A 21,150-nucleotide genomic window follows, 5' to 3' on the forward strand; every position below is an offset into this window, starting at 1 on the left:
CAGACTAATTGCCGTAATCAAATTAAAATACTTAATATGAATAAACAACAATTTGATTGATTGGCCTTTATGACATCTTTTGAAACTAACCGCATTTGAACTTTTTTTTTTTTTTTCATTTTAGCACAAGATAGAAATTTATTTCCTTTGATAATTAAATATACATCTATATCTGTTAGATGGATACAGACCATGAGGCATGGGTTCCTGGGCCGAAGCCCTATCTAAGACTTATAAATATAGATAGCCTAATTAATGTGTAAATAGCATTTCAGAAGGTATAGATAGCATTTCTGATGATAACTAAATAAGTCCTCAGTTGGGGCCAGAGTCAGGAAAACTAGTGATTGGCTGATAGAGAGGTTAGCACCAGAGCAAAGAAAACCACCAGCTTTGTTACAAGAACATGGGGTAATAATTTTAACAGGGTTGCCAATAGATGGCAGCCCATATGCAAACAATGTATCAGCAGCAGAAAATAATAATGCATGTTTATATGCAACATAAAAGTGACTAAATATGACAAATAAAGCAGCAAGATATGAAAAATAAAGAGAAGCGAACAAATACAAGCTATAAAAAGGAATTGAGTGCACAAAATGGCCGCTATTACACAGCTATAAATCAATTAATCAATACTGTTTAGGAAATAAATTATATATGACAGATGGATATTTGTATGTGAAAATTGCAATAAAAATCAGAAAAGTTAAAAAAATTTTCAGTAGAAACTACATAGAATGAAATTATATTGTGCAGTTGTATATACAGTACAAAGTATGTAATCCAGACGTCCATTATCCGGAATGATCTATAATCCGGACCTCAAAGCCACAAACTTACGCATGCGCGTTTAATGCGTGCGTCCGCTATGCATGCACGCAAAGCGTTTACACACATGCGCTTCCGATAGTGAAGAAAGTGACAGAGATGTTATTGAAAATGAAAAAATTTCGATTGACAAGTTAGTTGATATTCTCGACACAGCAATTACAGGATTTAAACAGTGGAACTTTGTAACTGAACAAGAAATTATGTCTGTTTATAGAATTAAAGAGAAAATATTAGCACAAAAAACAATGCAATTTAAACAACTTACATTGAAAGAAATGTTTAATAAAGTAAGCAAATAAATATTAAGCTTTTTTTTTGTTTTGTTTTTTGTAAATTTTGATACCCTTTAGATCATAATTGCTCTTTATTTCATAAATTATGGTTTCATATTTTTAATTGTATAATTTCTGCATGCCATCTTACCAGATTTAAACTGATGATCTATATTCCGGAAAAAACCCTAATCCGGAATCGCTGAAGTCCCGATGAGTCCGGATTACGGATTTTGTACTGTATATATATATTCTAAATTACAGAAATAATTACTTAATTTATTCTGTTACACAATTATTTCACACACAGCAGCGGATGGCTATTAAAATATTTAGCTGTAAAATGATTTTGAATGAATATTTAAGGTAAAAGATCACCAAAATAATTAAAAAGTTCAGAAGAAAAATTAGTTTTTACAGAACTAATTTAGAAATAGCAACTACACTGATTTTGGTAAAAAAGCTTTCTTAGAGAGAGAGATTTTTCAAATTACAGGAGAGTGCTAATTAACTGACTTGTCAAGACCCATCTCAAATTAGATAAATGGACAGACAGAGTAAAATTTATCTGAGATCGACAGGTTATCGAAGACAATAACATTTTGCCTTCGATTTAAAAAAAAAAAATTATGATTTAATTCATTACAATCCTTCCTAATTTATTAAGAAACTTGGTACTGCGTTTTGCTTCAAGAAGAATTCTTTTTACATGTAAACATATTGAAAATTTCTTTTAAGCACAAAAGCTGAATTTCTTCACAGCCTCTCTATCCCTCTAATCACCTCACAGCTATTTTTAAGATTTAATTATCTCAGTAAAAGGCAAGCCTAACTACTGTTTTCCTTTCCCTGATTTTTGATTCATCTTGGACATGCCATGATATCATAATCATTAAAATTTAATCAAGATAATATTTATCAGCATTCATTCACTAATTTAATTTACATTAAAATTAGGTTTCCATCAATATCCTTCACAGAAATTTTTTTGCAATCCTGATAATTTATTAACATATTATTCAGTTCCATTATTATCACCCTATTTAACTGTTCTGATTTGCATTCTGACTCTGAAACTGAAGTGCTTTATATTAATTAGTGACCTATTACATTCTGAAAGATTTCAAAATAAAACCAAACCTCATTATCATGTCACTTGGCTTATAAGTTACTTTGCTTACCGGGCCAGATTTTTTTGGTCCAGAATAATTCCTATAGTAGCTCACATGTGTTTTTGGACACCTGCATTTTTTAAAATTTTATCTGAATAGATCTTGTACTAAATAATGAAACATGAATTTTCATATATGAAATTTTTTCCTTATTTTAAGCCTTGTTTGTAATGAAATAAATATCAACAAAATATTTTTTGCAATAAAATAATTTGTTCAAAAAATTTTAATCAGCAACTCATATAATTCATCCAATCCAAACTTTTGTTAAAATATTTTGGTAAACAAAGTTTCTTTTCTTTTCTTTTCTTTTTTTCCTTTTTTCTTTTCTTTTCTTTTCTTTTCTTTTTTTTTTTTTTTGGTGCTTTAAATGTACATACATTACAAGAATTATTGTCTGCATTTGAAAATTTTTACTTACTTAGCAAAATATATTAATTTGAAGTGGCAAGGCACTAGAAACTAAGGATAAGTTCTGTTAGTAATTTAATACTCATCTTTTCAGAGATGGTCAAAATATTCAAAATTTCTTGATACTCAACAATTTTCATATAAAGTGTTCAACTATCTTTTGATGTAATAAAACAATGAGAACAATGTGGAACTTTTAAAAATGCACTGAATGTAGGACAACATTCAAGTTAACACAAAGGAATTTCAGATTTATTCAATTAAAAATCAAACAAGATCCAAAAATTAGTACTATAAAAACATTCAGCAGATTTAGAACAGTTTGTAATAAAAATTAACCTTGAAGCTTTCGTGGGTAATCAACAAGAAAGAAATTTTTCTTCAAGAAAACAAAGAAAATATGCCTGGTGTTTGCAAAATCTATAGTACGTCAAAATATATTTCTATCTGAGAGATTAATTATTATCTTGCAAAATTTGATTTAAGAATTGAATTAAAAAACCTATTCCCTAGAAACATTATAGTCTGGGGATATTCACTGCCTTTATAATAAGAAATTTAGGGCTTATCAAAAACAATATGGGTTAGTATAGATATATTTTTAAAACCTGGAATGCAAAATACATTCAATTTTTAATCAGTACAATGATCCTAAACTTACAGCCCTAAATATTAGCTTGTGATGATTATTATACAACTGTTCTGAAGTTATCAGAACTTCCCCATATATATACATACTTCTCAGTGTATGGAGAGTTGCAGAAAGAATGAAACATGATGCTTCTTCTAAAGCTCTATAAAAGCAACTCTTACATAGGAACAGAACAAAAAGAACATTCTTACATGGAAAAATGAAATGCTTTTGCCAAAGGGCACAAAAAGCAATTTTAATCCAATAAAATATTGAATGTCCCATTATTTCCATGCTTTTATTAAATATAAACTGTTTATTCAAAGTGCCCAAATATTTATGAGATTTCATTTTCAGAACTTACTGATTTTTGTTTTCTTTACCAAAAATGTTTTGAAAAACTTTTTACAAAACAAGCAGGTTTTAAAACAGATGATAAGTAGCATATGTGAAATGTAAATAAATTCATTTGCTAATATTTAGTAATTAATATTTTCAAAAAACACAAGTATCCAAAAACAAATGTGAGTTACTGTATACAGGTCATTAAATCACTTTTGACATGTTGACTCTGGATATTAGGCAGTGACATAACTAGTGAGGGGTGAAGAGATTTTTTTAAGATTTAATTATCTCAGTAAAAGGCAAGCCTAACTACTGTTTTCCTTTCCCTGATTTTTGATTCATCTTGGACATGCCATGATATCATAATCATTAAAATTTAATCAAGATAATATTTATCAGCATTCATTCACTAATTTAATTTACATTAAAATTAGGTTTCCATCAATATCCTTCACAGAAATTTTTTTGCAATCCTGATAATTTATTAACATATTATTCAGTTCCATTATTATCACCCTATTTAACTGTTCTGATTTGCATTCTGACTCTGAAACTGAAGTGCTGTGGCACTTTTTCACATGAAACTATTATAAAGGTCAGTCATATTAATCTTCGAAGCATAAACTTTTAGAATGTCATTGATGATTTTGCTAACAGTAAAACATGCAAAATAACATTTTAGAATGTTGGAATTGAATTTATTTAAAAAATTAACCCAAAACTTTTATTTATTTCCCTATGTGTTGTTTTAACACTTTACAGATTTCAATTTTTGTTAGGCATTCGGAGCAGCAGCGAACTGATAAGCACGAAGAGCAGCAGCACATAGTTTTAGCTATGCCACTGCTATTAAGTCACATTGAAACCCACAGTATGAAGAAAAGGTTCCTTTTTCATCCAAAACTTTTCTTGAAACTGTTACTACTTTCCTACTCAAAAATCTACCCAAGAAAGCAAGAAAATTTGAAATTTTATTCCCGTAGGAAGGGAGGTACACATGTTTCCCACGTTCCACTGCAGCTTCTATTGCAAACCCTGAAGTAGGAAAAATTGTTTTCACATTTTACTAGAACAGATTGATTTTCTAGAAAGGGTATTGTTGCTTTGGGAAGAAAACTTAAAGAGTGGCCATGGAACTTCCAAAAGCGACTGTGAAAAAATTTCTCACAGAATAACACAAAAGTAGTTTGGAGAATTTAGGTATCGTGAAGAAATATGTGTTGTCTGTTGAAGAAACAACATCAGAAGATCATAAATACTTACATTAAATTGAATATAGAATTATCAACAGTTATTTCAGAAATTAGATATTTGTTTATAAATTTCTTTGCAATAATATGTCATTTATTATTTTATATTATTCCTTCATATAAACGATTTTAATGAGAATTATTATCCATAATTTTAATTTATCTATTTAAATATTTTGCTCATTTATTTTTGAAAAGTTCTATTTTTACCATTCCAAAGAACAGATTTTGTTTCTGATTATAGAAGGTGACCTTTGAACAGTTTTTAACTATACTATGGTGGGAGGATGATTAAATTTAGTATTTTTATTTCTGAAATGTTGTTAATTAGCTTTATAGTTTTATGTACAATGATTATAAAAGTTATTTTCAGTATGGTTTGTTTTGTTTGATTATGGCAATATGTGCAATATGAATGTGATAGTAATACTAACAAAAGATAGCATAATGCATAAATTTAGTATACAGATATAGAATTAAAAATGCTTTCATGTTCTTGTATTAGGACTGAGAATGATTATGAAAAAATAATTAGGTATAATCAAAGAGAAGACCAATTCCCCCTCCTCTTTTTAAAGGAAAAAACACCTTTCATTTGAATAATGGGTTCTTGATATTTGTAAACACTTTGTTCATCATTAATATAGCAATAGTTACATAATTTTAATAAGAACTTTTTCATAATTAAGAACAGCAACAGGAATATAGCTGATTTATCCTCTTGCTACAAAAAAGGTTCAACTCCATACTCAGAAAACAATTATTAATTTTTAGATGCTATATATTTTCATACAGACATTATATTGTGATGCATATATCATCAATTACTTAGAATAAATTTGTTCCTCAATGACATTTAGCATATCATCTCTCAATTTTGACTGAATGTTAGTTGTTAATTTAGATTTATACACCACAAAAAATACATTACAAAGATCAAGGATTATTAATAACTAATTATTTCCAATAACAATCTAATTTATTACATTCTATTTTTAAATAATTTTCAATAAGCTTAAATTAGCCTTAATAATAAAGCAGTCAAAATTAATAATTTTAATTCCTTATTCTCTGGGATTAAATTCTTTTAACTGTACAGGTAAAAGGGGTGGATGGGGATATTTGGATGCTGCTTTGTTACTTGACATCAGTGGCTTAAAAAGATGAAACATTCATTATAATTGCTGAATTCATGCAGCAAAAAATTATAAATTCAGAGAAAGACAAAGATTTAATGCAGATGTATGAAAATCGAAAGCAAAACTAATCGTAATTATATTAAACTCAATGTTTTAACCCTGTCATCATTAACTTATTGCAAAGTCATAACTGTTGAAATCTAATTATTTTGCATAAAAGCATGGAATTTTCATATGCCGGCATCCAAATGATTTCAGAAAATGTTATAAAGATGTTGGCAACTTAAGATAGTATGCCACAATTAGGACCTTCACATGGGTGACCTTATCAAGCAGCCTTTATCATGATACGATACTTCATAAGGGTGGCTGTACATTGTTGCCTTTATGTCAGGGCACCCTTGCATTCTGGTCAGCAACTGTCAGCTTGTAAAAAAGTGCCTTAAGCCATGACACCATTGCATCTTAGTTAACAAAGGAGAACTTTAAAATTGCTGCCACTTTTTTTTTTTCAATTGGCCACACCAGTTAGACTAAGCCTGTCCACCCATGACAGGAATCAATTCAATTCATGAAGGCTGTAATTTTCCTTTATGATCTTTTGTTTGCAAAATAATAAATTTGATTATAAATTTCTGGTACTGAAACAAAGATAGATTATTTTCTGTTTGCCTCAAGTCAATTACATCTAGAACAGATAATTAAAAACTTTAAAATGCACAAAAAAAAAAAAAAAAAAAAAAAAAAAAAAAAAAAAACCTCACACTTAAAAGTTATTTCATTTACTCTAATACTCTAATTGTAGCAATGTGGAAAAATTAATTATACACGCAATATATCAAAATAAGTAGTGTGGCTCTTTCATCCCACTAGAAGAAGTAGAAGTAAATAAAAACCCAAGAGTAACAGAAATTTAAAAAATTGGGGGGAAAAAACACAACAGTTTAACACTACCTGAAACAGCGAACAGCTGTTATATTGCTAATCACACTTCCAAAAAATGCAACAGCAGTTGTTACACTTGTGATAAACATAGATAAGCAGGCATGATGAAGAGTATCTCTGACTAATTTCACTAACGTTCCATTATTCTTTTCTGCTTTTGCACAAGCCCAAATTTTACAATATATACAAGCATCATCAGCTCCTATACCTAAAAGAGGAAAAATTTTAAATTGACAAAGGGGAAAAAAAAAATCATTAGCATCTTTAGATTAAATCCTTTAGCATACATTGTACCACACTGAATAGCTTAAATAATACCTATTAGTAGAAATAGCACTTGAAAAGAAATAAGAAGATACATTATATTTAGAATTAAAAATAATGCATTTCACTTTTAAGTGACCACATTAATATCAGTTATGTAAACAAAAAAACTATTTCATAAAATTTAAGTGAAAATCATAAAAAAGGGTAAAATTAAAAATCAACACTTTTTAAACAATTTGTTTTTCTACTACATGTATTTTTAAATTTAAGTACAATATTAACAAACTTGTGGTGTATTTATGCAATCCACATTCTTTTAAAAGTACTGAAAATATTCTAATAATGCTCTGAAAAATTATTATGTTTTCTGAAATAATTAATAAGCAAAGTCATGGTTATATTTTTGATGAAAAGTACACAATTCGAAGTAAATAGGAAACTAAGTTTTAATTTCAGAAAACTTAGTTTCACATGAATGATGATTTACCTAATTTGGTGCAAAAGCAAATATTCCAAAGCAAGTTGTGTTACTAACTTTAAATAAAAAGAATATTTTAATGCATTTCACCCAATTTTATTATACTATTAAATATAATTCTAAAGTAATTTGCAATTAACAATTATTTAAGATTTCTTTGTAAATTACATATTTATTTTTATTTGGGAAAACATTGAAAAATTTAAACAAACCCAAGCTACATTAACTTCTTTGCTGCTAATTAATTAAATCCTTCACAGTTTTCTAATATATTCTAAAATTACCAAGCATAATATGACTAGCTTAGAAATAATATCAAACTGTGTTGTTCTTCCTACTACAGCTGTATTGTATGCTAAAACTAAAAGCGAATGAAATGAGAACCAAGAAATGAACTTGCTAGAAAACCATTAGCATGTTAACTCAAAACCAAATTAACATGCTATCTCTTAAATTGGGGTACTCATATTGAGCACATGCAAGCCTTATGGCTAAGCAATATCCCAATTTTGATCAGAAAGCAATATGAGGAAAGGAGTCTCTTTCAGCACCAGTACCTTGAAAGAACTTAAGATAAATATTTGCAAAAATTCCTTCCTCAATTCTACATTTAGTAGATTAGCTCTTAATCTTGATTAAATGTTTAAATTCAGGTCTGTACATCATTACAAATGCATTACTAAGATTATTAAGAACACCACTTGTAATAATCATTTAAAATGAATATTTTTCTCCCACTCTAGCGTTAAAGAGAGTAAATCAGTGTTTCTCAAACTTTTTTTGGATCACGCCTCCCTTTTATCACTGCTAGATGATCATTCCCCCTTTTCCAAAACTAATAATTACACATACGTTTATTTGAATTTAGATTACTTTTTAATATGTTTTATACATTAAAGAACAAAAGTATAGAAAATACTGATAAATGTCAAAACGTGAATAAGAGTAGTTTTTTATATTCATATACTAAAACTAAATATTTAACAGGTAAATAAAAGGCTAACTTAATTTCCCTTGAAACTGTGAAATTCCCCCCCGGTTGAGAATCCCTATGTTTGATTATAATCCATGCGCATTAACTTATCAACAGATCTGAAGTACTCCCATTGCACAAAGATAATATAGTTACATCCTTCTCGGACTCTAACCTACATTTCATGGCATAAAGGGTCAGCCTCTGCTAATCATCATACTGCCCAGAAGGTTTTTTTTTTTTGTGTGTGTTTAGTAAAACACTTCTATATCTGGGTAAAAAAATTTTTTTTTAAATACGTTACTAACACTAAATAACCTAGAAAGTATAATTTGGATTAAATCTCAAACAGTAAGCATATAGGAAAATGATAACATTACCAACTTAATAAAAAATTACAATGTTATAATTATACATTAGACTACACAAAGACACATAAAAATTTCTTACCTATGATTATTATAATGGTCAGCAAATTGATGAAGGGGAAAAATTCTATTTGATAGATGACAGTATACATAAAATATGCCATTCCCACAGAGAAGGCTACACTGCAAATGGTTATGAATGTCACAAAAAATGATGATGAATACATCCACAGAAGTACAAAAATTAGAATTCCAGCCATGGCAACATATAAAGTATCATGTAATAAACAGTCAACAAACAGCGTGTACTTCAATCCCAATTCCATACCAACAACTTCTACAACATCATTGCACAGTTTTATATTTTCCAAATCTTTATAATAACTTAAGGCCGCTGAGCTTTGAGCAGTTGGAAGAAACACAGCTGTATATGTTAATTTAGGAACATTAAAACTTGGAGAGTTGGGATTTAAAAAGTTAACATCAGTTAAGTAATGCAGAATATTGTATACAGCATCATATTCAAAACAGGGTTGGGGTACCCCACGACATAATGCTGGATCTATTGTGCAGTCATGGCTAAGCTTCATACCATGATAATAAGGTGCACATGCTAATAACAGCTGAAGAACAGCTGTGACATCTGACTGTTCTATGTCATGACAGGAAGAAAGATTTCGTAAAAGTGCAACATAATTGGATATTGACCAACTACGACAACATGTATTCCAATGAGTGTGCTCACAGAGTTCAGGAAAAAACTTAGACTTGCGTAATTTATTTTCATCAATATCACAAATGGATTTCAGTCCTTCCACAGTAAATAGGTTGCCTCCAGATACAGACTGTATAATAACATGAGCATAGTTTCGAGCTAAAAATATACAAAATAAAATAATTGAAGCATATAACAAATGATGCATCAAAAGCAAAAGACAAAATATTACACAAATTACAAGAAGTTACTTGAAAAGAAAATCTAAAATATTACTAAGATGAAGATTTTGTTTCAGTACTTCTTCACTAATGGAATATACCAAAGGCATTTTTCATTATTTATACAAAATTTAGAATAATAATCAAAGAATGAAGTTTAAGTAAAACTTTCTGTTACGAAATTTTAACTAATATACTTGTTTAAACTAATATATTTTCTTTTCCCAAATTTTTAAAATTAATTTTTGTGAAATAAAATTATTGGATATTTTCTATAATACTCACATAAAAATTGCAGTTACATGTATTTATGGTGATATGTGAAATAAATACATGCTAGTATGAGAGAGGTATGAAAACGCTAATAAATGATACATTACTGACATATATTTACCAAAGTTTGAATATTTTCAAATTCAATATTTATTGTTTAAAATTCTTAGTCTTATTTTTGGGTATTTAATGGGAAAATTACATAAATTCCCCTTTTTAAGTTCAATTACAGTACTGCTCAAATTAATGGAAAAAATTTATAACTTACTACTGTACTAATTACTAGAGGTTTATTTCAATTTTTTTTTTTAATTGTTGGAAAAAGAATTTATGACAACAGTTAAAAAACATACTGACTCCAGAAATATGAACTTTCAGAATCCAATTTAAAGTTTACAGCCCTTGTTCCACTGAAATGAAGCTGTCATTAAGTGTCTCTACATAGTTTTTTAAATGTATCATTACTCAAGGTATGGCTTTCACTAAGTCATTACTAATAAATCTCTGCGTGGCCACTCAGTTGAACAAATAAACTGCGTAAACAGACCCAAAACTGCATGCTACTTTTGTATATAGCATGTTCAAAAGGTAAGAATACATCATACGATGACTGCTAAAGCATACTGCTATACATAGAATGGTTATGTGATCTTGAACCTGTCACTTTCCTCTCAGGTTTGGTTAAGAGTCCTACACCTATGCTCATTTGAAAAAGATGCATAGTAACAGCTCAACTATCTGGAAAGCTCAGAAAACGCTAAATTCTGGATATGCAAAAATTCCAGATAATTAAGCATATAAAAAATGGAAATCACCGTAGGAAACCCACATGAAACGGAAGAAAAAATTTCCAGTTTAAAATAATAAAAAGAGTCATTTTATTTGTTACCAACTTGAATATGAAATGCCTACATTTAAAATGAGTTTAAAATTGGGGGGAAAAAAAAACATATCAGACATCAATGCCAAAGTAAAACATGACATTCAATTACAAAATTCTGCCGATCATGAAAACTGGCAGAAGTCTCAGCAAACTTGCACCCTTCATTCTGTTAAAAATTTGGAGGAATAGATAGCTCTTAGTAAGATAATCAACATTACAAGTTATGGACATATCATATTAAACCTTAAATTACTTGTCATAATTCTTCATATTGCACAGCCCCCATTTATCAATTTTCACATGAGTACCCTTTTTCTTGATGCCAGGATCACAAAATTTTGAAAATACTGTAACCTGTTCTATTAAAGATAAGTCCCAAATTAAAAAAAAAAATTTTTTTTCAAAATGCAATTGAAAAACAGACAAATAGCAGTTCACTTACATACTCTTTTAAAAAAATTAAACCAAGATATCGAGTATTAATTGGATTTACTTAAATACAAAGCATTATGTCATGCTTATCCAATACTGTGCTAAAGCATACTGTTTGGTAATAGTTTTTGTTTGATTCGAATCATAGTACTATTTGTGTTTTAGAGTGAAGATACAAACCTTTTAATTGTTTAATTTTACATTAAAAGAATTTTCTAAAGTTTTTTAAATTCTGGTTACTTGAATACCAGGCATTTACTGTATTTTAAACAGCAATCTAGAATCTCATCAAATGCAATGTACTAGCCAGTATACAGTTTATCAATGCAATAGGTAAGTGACCAACAGAAATTCATATATAAGATTGTGCTGTTTATGGTGATATTTTGAATCATTAGAAGATGATGAAGTGATGCCACGGACTCTTGAGAAGCTGAACTCATATTCATGAGAAATAAAGAAGCAACTTGCACTTCAGAAAATCGAGAAGAAAATATGTGTTAATTTAGGCCTGATGATAAGGGATTTATATAAATTCTTTAAAATGTTATATAAAATAATTATATTAATTATTATTTATATAAAGTCTCGAAAGACCTTCATTCATGAAGCCATAATTGAAGAATTTGGGTACAGAAAAATGCATGAGAAAAATGGGTTGCATGCTTTTTCAGATGTTGTACTGAAGAAGAAATGGAATTCAGAGCTTGACTGAGATTGAGAATGAACTTGGATTTTTCATTATGCATTCTGAATTCAAGAAATAAGCCTTTCAATACTGCATGTATTTCCCCAACAGGCGGGATTCAAAAATTCAATTTTGTAGGTTTTACTTTTTAGAGAGATAGGGAGGTTATTTTTTTTTTCTTTTCTCATTATTTTAATGCCTCCTGAAAGAAAATTTAATGTTAATACATAATGTGAAACCTTGCAATGACTCTGAACAGTTTATCTAATATAAAAGGAGGAGAGGAATGATGACACATAGCAGTTGTCCGATCCTTTCGGCCATGTCTGTCCCAACCACTAAAAAACAATCTTCTAAAATATCCACAAGTTTTGGATTATCCACCATATTATTCTGATTTAGCATCCAATGATTTTTACTTGCTTCTTCATTTAAAGAAATATTTTGCTGGGCAGTGGTTCAGTGATGATGATCAAATGAAAAGAAAAATCATGACATGATTCAAACGGCAAATGGGAGATTGTAGGCATAAAAAAGCTTGCTATAACTCCTTGATTTAATAAATATTTAGATACAGGTGACACTTTTAGAGAAAAGTAATGTTATCTAATATAATTAATTTTTTAGAGAAATTTCATCCAAATAAAATGTTTTTCACTAAATGCTATTCTTTGCATTTTCACTTTATGGAGACCATTTGAATTCACATAGAGGTAATTAACCTTTCAGAATATTATAATTTTTTATAATAGATCTACACTTTAGAAGGAAAAAATTAGCAACCGTTAGACGGAGTAGTTCAAAATTCTTATATACACTAGTGTGCAAAAATTAAGGACGAAGTCGAAAAATTAGCTTATCAGCTGAACGAAGAGGCAGAGCGGACAGAAAGATCAATCAGGAGATTAAGTAAGGTGATGTACGGTAGCACATGCACAGATATGCAGGTAGACGTAATGGGGAAGTGTCTGAGTAGTATAAAGCATGTTGTCGGTGTAAGATCAGTATTTCTGGCAAAGAGATTGCACGCCGTATAGCAGTTAAAATCACACCGAGTTGCTGCCTCAGCGAGAAATGGCAAATAATCAATCTGTTAGACAACATCTGGATGCTTTTACCCGAGGTCGAATCATTGGGAAGTTGGAGGAAGGTCGCAGTGTGACAAGTGTGGCTGCAGAGTTCGGAATTGCTCACAGCATCGTTTCACGACTTTGGAGACAATTTCAAACTACAGGAACAGCTATCCGGGGGTCTAGTAGTGGTCGCCCACGAGGAACCACACCCGCACATGACCGGTATATTGCCTTACAGGCCAGAAGAAACAGGCGGTAGACAGCGGGAGAAATCGCTAGACACATGACACAGGCGACTGGATGACCGATATCGTGTTTACCGTGGCCAGAAGACTGCACGGTGGTGGTCTGTTTGCACGACGCCCTGTATGGTGTGTACCTCTAACGCCTGCCCATCGGAGAAGGCATTCTCTGTGGTGCCGGGAACACCGGAATTGGAGAGACAATGAATGGGGACGAGTACTCTTTACAGATGAGAGCAGATTCAGTCTGAGTAGCGATTCTCATCGCATACTCATCTGGAGAGAGCGGGGAAGCCGCAATCATCCCTTGAACATCATTGAAAGGGACAGGTATGGAGGTGGCGGTGTTCTCGTTTGGGAAGGCATCATACTTGGCAGTCGTACTGACCTTCACATCTTCGACGCAGGACCCATTATTGTGACAAGATTCTTCTTCCATATGTGCGTCTTTTTAGAGGCGTTATGGGTCCGCAGTTCCTTTTCATGGACGACAATGCACCATGTCATCGCACAGTAGCTGCCGAACAGCTCTTAGAGAGTGAGGATATTGAACGTATGGATTGGCCGGCACGATCTCCGGATCTCAATCCCATCGAGCATGTATGGAATTTTCTAGGCAGACATTTGGCAGCTCGTACCTTACCACCAGTAACGATTCCGGAGCTTCGATTGGCGCTGCAAGACGAATGGGCAGCAATGCCTAAACAACTCATTGACACCCTCATTCTCAGCATGGGCAGACGCTGTGAAACCTGCCTAGCAGTCAGGGGAGATCATATCCCCTATTAAAGACCGGATGTTTCTTGCTGGACACCCATCACAGGGATGTTTCGGCCTTCAGTCGCATTGCGCTCCATGCTACTTTTTCAATAAAGCTTCTTTTTATCCCTCTGATTTCTCTTTTAGTAAGTGTTGCTTACATTACTCATGTCCTTACGTATTGGGGATCTTACGGTATTAAATGTGTTGATTTGGAAAGCTTTTGTACAAAGTTATATTGAAAAACCGTCTCGTTTTTAATTTTTGCACACCAGTGTAATATATTTCATTCTTCTATTAATTATGAGTGGAATTCCAAAACAACTGGGGTATTTTAAAACACAGTTCCAATCGATTTCAAATACAAATTAATTTAATTATTTGATGAAACTTATTTACAATCTCTGTGAGAACTGATTAATGCTCCTACCCTGCCAAAAGCACATGTAAGTCTCCAAGTTATACATATTGTGCAAAGATGCGTATATAATTTTTTCTGTCAAGAGAATATACACTTGTTAGTACCCACGTATTAATCAATAGTCAGGGTTTCAACAGGTACCAAGCTAACATTAGCAATGATCTAGGTATTTGTGGCTTCTTTCACCAAATGGAAATAAATAACATAGCTGCTATAAATGTGATCTGGTTTCTTTGAAATCAATTTCCTATATTTTTCATTGGCTACATTCTTTGATATTACACATTCATAACACACTTTAATTTTCAATAGTGATACATAATTTTATGGCAAGCGAGCTTGAACATTATTAACATTTCATGATCTTGGGAGCAAAAACAAAAGACAGCTTCTGTGCTTGTTATTCAACAAATTTCAGAGACTCGCGCAAAAAAATAAATTCTATTAGCTCTGACGTGTTTAAAAAGATGGCAGTAGAGACTGAAGGCATGACTGGGAAAAAAAAAAAAAAGGCAGACATTTACTGGGAAGTTATTGTTGATTGAAGTTTCCAGTTACATACATATAAGTACCTATATTTATCAATTATTTTCATATTTTAAGAAATATCCTATAATATATAATAGTTGCCAACCTGAAAAATGAAAACCAGCATTTTCTGGAAGGTGTTCGCACTGCCAGGAAGCACAAATTCTAAAGAACTCCAAATTGACTTAAATTCACTTTATAATGTATGATTCAAGTTATTCAACTATCTACAATGTAATTCTGCCATAAAATATGTTAACATTTAGTTATATTTTCTAATACTTTTATATTAAGAAAATACTGTATTAAGAAATACTTATATTAAGAAAATACTGAGTAGGGAAGGAAAGCGTTTATTTATCACAGCACTTTTACACACAATTAAAATAAAATTAATATACTTACTTTTTTCAGTGTTTTTTTAATGTGTGTTTTATATTTAGTTGTATAGACATTAGGTAATTTTGGAAGCAGGTAAGATGAAAAATTAGCAATGCCTTCGGCGGGAATTAAACCGTGGACCTCTGGAATACGCGCACAGCGTGCAGACTACCACACCATGAAGGTGTGTCTGTGTATGATTATGGCAAAACCTCGAGGGCTATCTGCCTAAGGGGAGGGATGCCTTCATAGAGGACTTTCTAAGGGAAACTCGCTCATATACACGTTACACATGGGGAAAACCACGAAAACGCCCATGCAGCCAGCCCGTTCGCTGGATTCGAACCTAACCACGAAGGTGGGAGAAACACTTTATATACTCCCCCTTTTAAAAGGCAAATGGGGTTTTAGGTGACCCAATTGCCAAATCCTGGGTGTGGAGAATCATCATCCAACACCCTTTTAGTTCGAGCACCACTGTAGAGACATCAGGTATTTTTGGAGCAGGCAAGATGAAAAATTAGCAATGCCTTCGCCAGGAATCGAACCGCGAATCTCTGGAATACATGCCCAGCGTGCAGACCACCACACCATGAAGGCGGGAGAAATACCTTATATTGTAATATAGCATATACCAATGGAGAACAAAATTAAAACAAATATTTATTCATTAAACATTGGTTGAAGCATCATAAAAAGTTCTACAGATGTCTACAATACATTAAGACAACTCAGATAAAATAAAATTTGTTAAGGAAAAAATATGCTGAAAATCAGTAGAGCGAGAATGAAATTTGCACATTTTACATTTAATTTATTTAATAAATTCCATTTGTTACTGGAAAACTCTCTTCTTAAAAAAAAAAAAAAAAAAAAAAAAAAAAAAAAAAAAAAAAAAATTAGGTACATTATCTCTTTGTTAAAAAACAAAAACTATTTTGAAATTATTAAGCATGAGCACAGTGACAAGAAGAATTATAAACAAAAATGAAGCCATGTACATGCTTTAATGCAGGGATGGCCACAGTGGAGTTTAACATTTAAGATTTTTTTGGGAAAAAAATCAACTGTATCAACTCCATTGATAGGTACATACTTAAACCCATTAGAATAAATATAATAACTCTTTTAATTTTAGTTTAGGTTTATTTTAATATAACGACACTTCGTCACACTACTGTTGTAGGTTTGGATCAACAAGTATTTTCGATTATGAATACAATAAAATAAAAATATCATTCAAGATAAAACGAGACACACCTAAAACACCCAATTTTGTTAGCATCTTCAAGAACTAATCTTAATATAAATGACTTCGTAAAAAAACTACATATTCTAAAACCACATTAATTAAGTACTAGCTTTTTAATAGTTATTTAGAATTACCAGATTTGCCGACATATAAGATGCACTGGCCTATAAGACGCACCCCCTTTTTTATACACATTTTTTAAGGATAAAACTTTATTACTGATCACTATAATTCTGCCAAGTTCTTATCATTTCAGTTGGGGTTGGCCCGAAATGCCTCTTTGCAGCCCTATTTCCATGTTCTTTAGCATACACAATCACAATTGTATGCTATGTTATAGAAATGCCAATGTTATTTTTGAGCCATAACTTGGCAACAAATTTAAGAAAATTCAACAGTAGAAATTTCACACACTTAACAGAGTCGTTCACGAAAATTGGAAAGTTTAAACGAACCCAGCTGTAATCTTCAATGACGCCGCATGAGCATTCACCGAGTTCTATGTAACTGTAATATTTCCATACTCCGCAAGGGAATAAGGGGAAAAAGAAATTGCGCAACTCCAAATAGTGGAAATTTCCAGAAATGAATGTAATCAAAAACTGAGTATCGACTTATAAGACGCACCACGTCTTTCAGACCTGTTTTCAAAGAAAAAAGTGCGTCTTATCCGCCGGCAAACATGGTTAATGTTTCAAATTACAGTAAGACCCCGCTTAACGCGGGGGATACATTCCATCAAAGTAGAGCGTAATGCGAAACAGCGCTAAGCGAGGCTATCTTAACATGTAAATAATGGGGTTAGGGGAAGACGGATAAAAAATGGTTGGGTATTAAATTGAATAATTTTTTTAAATAAAAATAAAACCAAACATTTATTTCTTACAAAAATAAAAAAAAAAAAATATATAAACGAATATACTTTTAAAAACAAATAAAATTCTCAGTCAGATCATTTAGTCTATTCTGGGTTTCCAATTTTCTGCTTTTTTGTTAAGAAGGCATTATGATAGATTGGCTTAATGGTATATTGCTTTCAATTTCGTAGTCAATCCATATAGAGAGTCGTTTTTCCACTTCCTCTATAATGTTATTTCTAGAACGGGTAATTCTAGTTGCAGAGCTTGACGTAGTTGCGGTTGCCAATGACAGTATTTTTTCTTTATTCTTAAAAATTGTCCTTATTGTTGAAGTTGCCAAAATCAATGCAGCGCTAATTTGAGATTGACGTTCACCAGAATCTAATCTTCTAATCACTAGCATTTGAGTTTCCAGTGAAATACTTTTTCTGGTTGCTTTCTTTTCTTGTTTTTTATTATCACCCATGATAAAAAATAAAGATCATAATATTTGTCACTGTATTAATCGTTATAGTATTATATAAATTTAAACTTACAATAATGTTAACAAATGTTTCAAATGAAAAAAATGCGTCCACCAAGCAAGAAACACAACTACACTGTTTCAGATATGTTATTTGGAAACCTAGCGCTGCGCACAATTTCGGAGAATCCCCGGGTTGAAATAAAAAGAGCGCTAAACGAAACAGCGTTAAGCAGGGTCTTACTGTATTCATTTTTATTTTATACATACCCTACCTGACTGAAACTTTAAAAATGTTTATTAACAAACACAAACCAAGTTTGTATATTTGTTTTATTTATTATATTATTTTTTAAATGTCCACTACTTACATTAAAAAATGTGCTTTTTGTGTAAAAATCTCATAATCTGCAAAGAAATAAAATTTTTTACCCGTTTTTTTATTTTTTAATAAGTTGGAAGTGGCATGCACAAAATTTTTTTCCCCCAGATAGTAATACTCTTCCCAAAAAGATTGGCCATCCCTGATTTAATGTATTATTAGAATAAATAGTATAATAATAATCCCCCTCAGATAAAAGAATCAATAAAGTTTAAAAATATATGGATTTATATTTATAATAAATATTTTGCTTTTAAGAGTGCATATAAATACAATTATTGTTTCCAAAGTTAAGTAGTTTTAAATATTATCTAGAGTGCCAAACATAAATAAATTACATGCATCAAAACTTACTAGGATTATTGCAGAAGAATTTCCTTTTTTCTACTACAAGTATTTTACTTGGTTTTAAAGGACCAGGTCTCAATACAACATGCCCAGAACTATTAACTTCATCATAAATTGTACGACCATAACTGACTTCTTCAGTTTCTAACTCTACCCATGGACCATCTCCATTTTCTGTTTCATTCGTTCCATTTCTTTCATTCTGAGAGATTTTTTGCCATTCAGCTGCTTCAAGAGTTTCATTAGTTATATCTGTCACAATGCTATTAGGATAAAAGGTAAGTGGACCATTCCAGCTTGTGCTCTTTAGAAGATTTTGCCAAGCAGTTTCACGCTGAGAGAGAGGTGTGCCTCTTGGTTCAAAACCCTAAAATCAGAAATTAACATAGATAGGTAGCACAAATTTTAATAAATCATATAAAATATCCATTTTTTTCTGTTAGTTTCATAAATGATTAACAACTTTTTAGCTAAATTAAAAAAAAAAAAATAAATAAATTTTAAAAATTCAAATTTTGATGCAGTATTTTTTTATTATTTTATTTTATTAGAACAAAAGAATCCACAATGTACAATAAATTCCAGCCTATGTATTGAAAAACAATATTTATTTTTTTTTTCAAACAGAATACACAGAAAAATAAGGAAATTTTTAATCAAACAATATTTTCATAATTTCAAGTTTAAAAAACTTTAGCCTCAATATAATTCACATAGTACTCTGCAAGAGTAAATTTTACTAGTTGAATCTGCTTTGTCAATAACTCGGAATAATGATTTTTACTATGCATGTGCTAAACTGCACTATCACAGAACTGAGTTAATTTTAACTCCTTACCAGTCATATCCGAGTATAATACAGATAACTTTAAAACAAATAGCACACCTGAGAGGACATTGTTCATACACCTGTTCAGAACCAGTGCCAGAGGTGCTGCAAATGGTGCAGCCACACTAGGTTGCAAAATGTTTTTAATTTAGAAGCCACAGAGACTGTATTGGGCAGGAGAAAGCCTAGTACTGATCATGCAGTTGTTAAAAACCTTTTTTTTTTTTTTTTTTTTTTTTTTAACTTAAGATTGCAAAGCCAAAAGCTATTCAAGCTTTAATTATCATTAAGAAAATAGTTATTATGAATAAAGGCACTAAAGGCATAACTATAATGGTTAAAAAAAAACATTGTTAAAAAGATTTGAAAGTTAGATATAGGGAAAAAACAAGAGAAGCCAGCCTGCATTTATAATAGCCTAATTCAACAACCAAATGGCATGCAGCTTTATGAGTTTTGCAATACTGCATAAAACCTTTGTTTTATTACCAATGGAATCTAGCACACTGTCAGCACTTAGCAGTGTTGCTGTCTGACTTGCATAAAATCTTTACTTTATGTTTCATATTAAAATTATACATAGCTTACAAAAATGAGTGATTTAAAAGTAACTTGCCATAATCTAACATCTAATTTAACTGTTCATGGACCATTGGTATGAAAGAACATAAAATGCAGTCTGCAAAGCTTTTCTAAAAAAATTCATCTTTAGAATTTCAAAATAAGGTTTTTTATTGGGTCCGTGCCATTCTTCATTGCACTGCCATTTCTACCTTGCTATGATTTTATTAGTTTAAAATAAAATACACTAAAACACAATACAATACATAATAACAAGACACTGATAAGCTGCCTCATAAATCAATAATCATTTATTCACTCAGTGATGTAATCTCCATCCTTGTCAATGACAGCCTGCCAGCATTCAGGTAGGAGCTCAATGCCTCTCCTGTACAACTGTTGTGGCTTCGAGTTGATGATACTTGTTAGCCAATTGCTAAAAGAAACTTCAGCACAAAACTCTTGTCCCTGAATGCTATTAGAGAGACATCCGCAAAGATGATAAATGTGTCAGACGTGTTAATTTTTCTCTACTTCACACTCGACATCAATTAGCGTTGAAAATGGCCAAAACAAGCTATTAACAACGTACAAGCTCCTGTTCACAACAATCAAACTGAAGAGAAACAATTAATAAAAACAAAGGTTTCACAATGACATGTTGCAAACCCAATAAAGAACTGCACAGACTTATTCACCGACCCAATATTTAATGGCAAAGTAATTTTTTTGTTTTGTGTGAATTATATCAAAT

General features: G+C 31.1%; 1 protein-coding gene across 4 annotated transcripts in view; it reads right to left on the reverse strand.

Annotated features, from left to right (window-relative positions):
- Positions 1 to 21,150, reverse strand: part of disp (RND transporter family member dispatched) — a 116,334-nt gene that overhangs the window by 9,820 nt on the left and 85,364 nt on the right. For all 4 annotated transcript variants that reach the window (XM_085825876.1, XM_085825877.1, XM_085825878.1 and 1 more), the window contains exons 4-6: positions 19,013 to 19,373; positions 9,168 to 9,959; positions 7,009 to 7,207 (exon numbers count right to left, since the gene is read on the reverse strand). In XM_085825876.1, the coding sequence (XP_085682002.1) occupies positions 7,009 to 7,207; positions 9,168 to 9,959; positions 19,013 to 19,373 (1,352 nt within the window). The remainder of the gene's footprint in view (positions 1 to 7,008; positions 7,208 to 9,167; positions 9,960 to 19,012; positions 19,374 to 21,150) is intronic.

The sequence above is a fragment of the Stegodyphus dumicola genome, chromosome 10 (genome assembly GCF_044657685.1).
Source record: "Stegodyphus dumicola isolate Sdum_Otavi_A_Nest chromosome 10, ASM4465768v1".
In the NCBI taxonomy this organism is placed as follows: Eukaryota; Metazoa; Arthropoda; class Arachnida; order Araneae; family Eresidae; genus Stegodyphus; species Stegodyphus dumicola.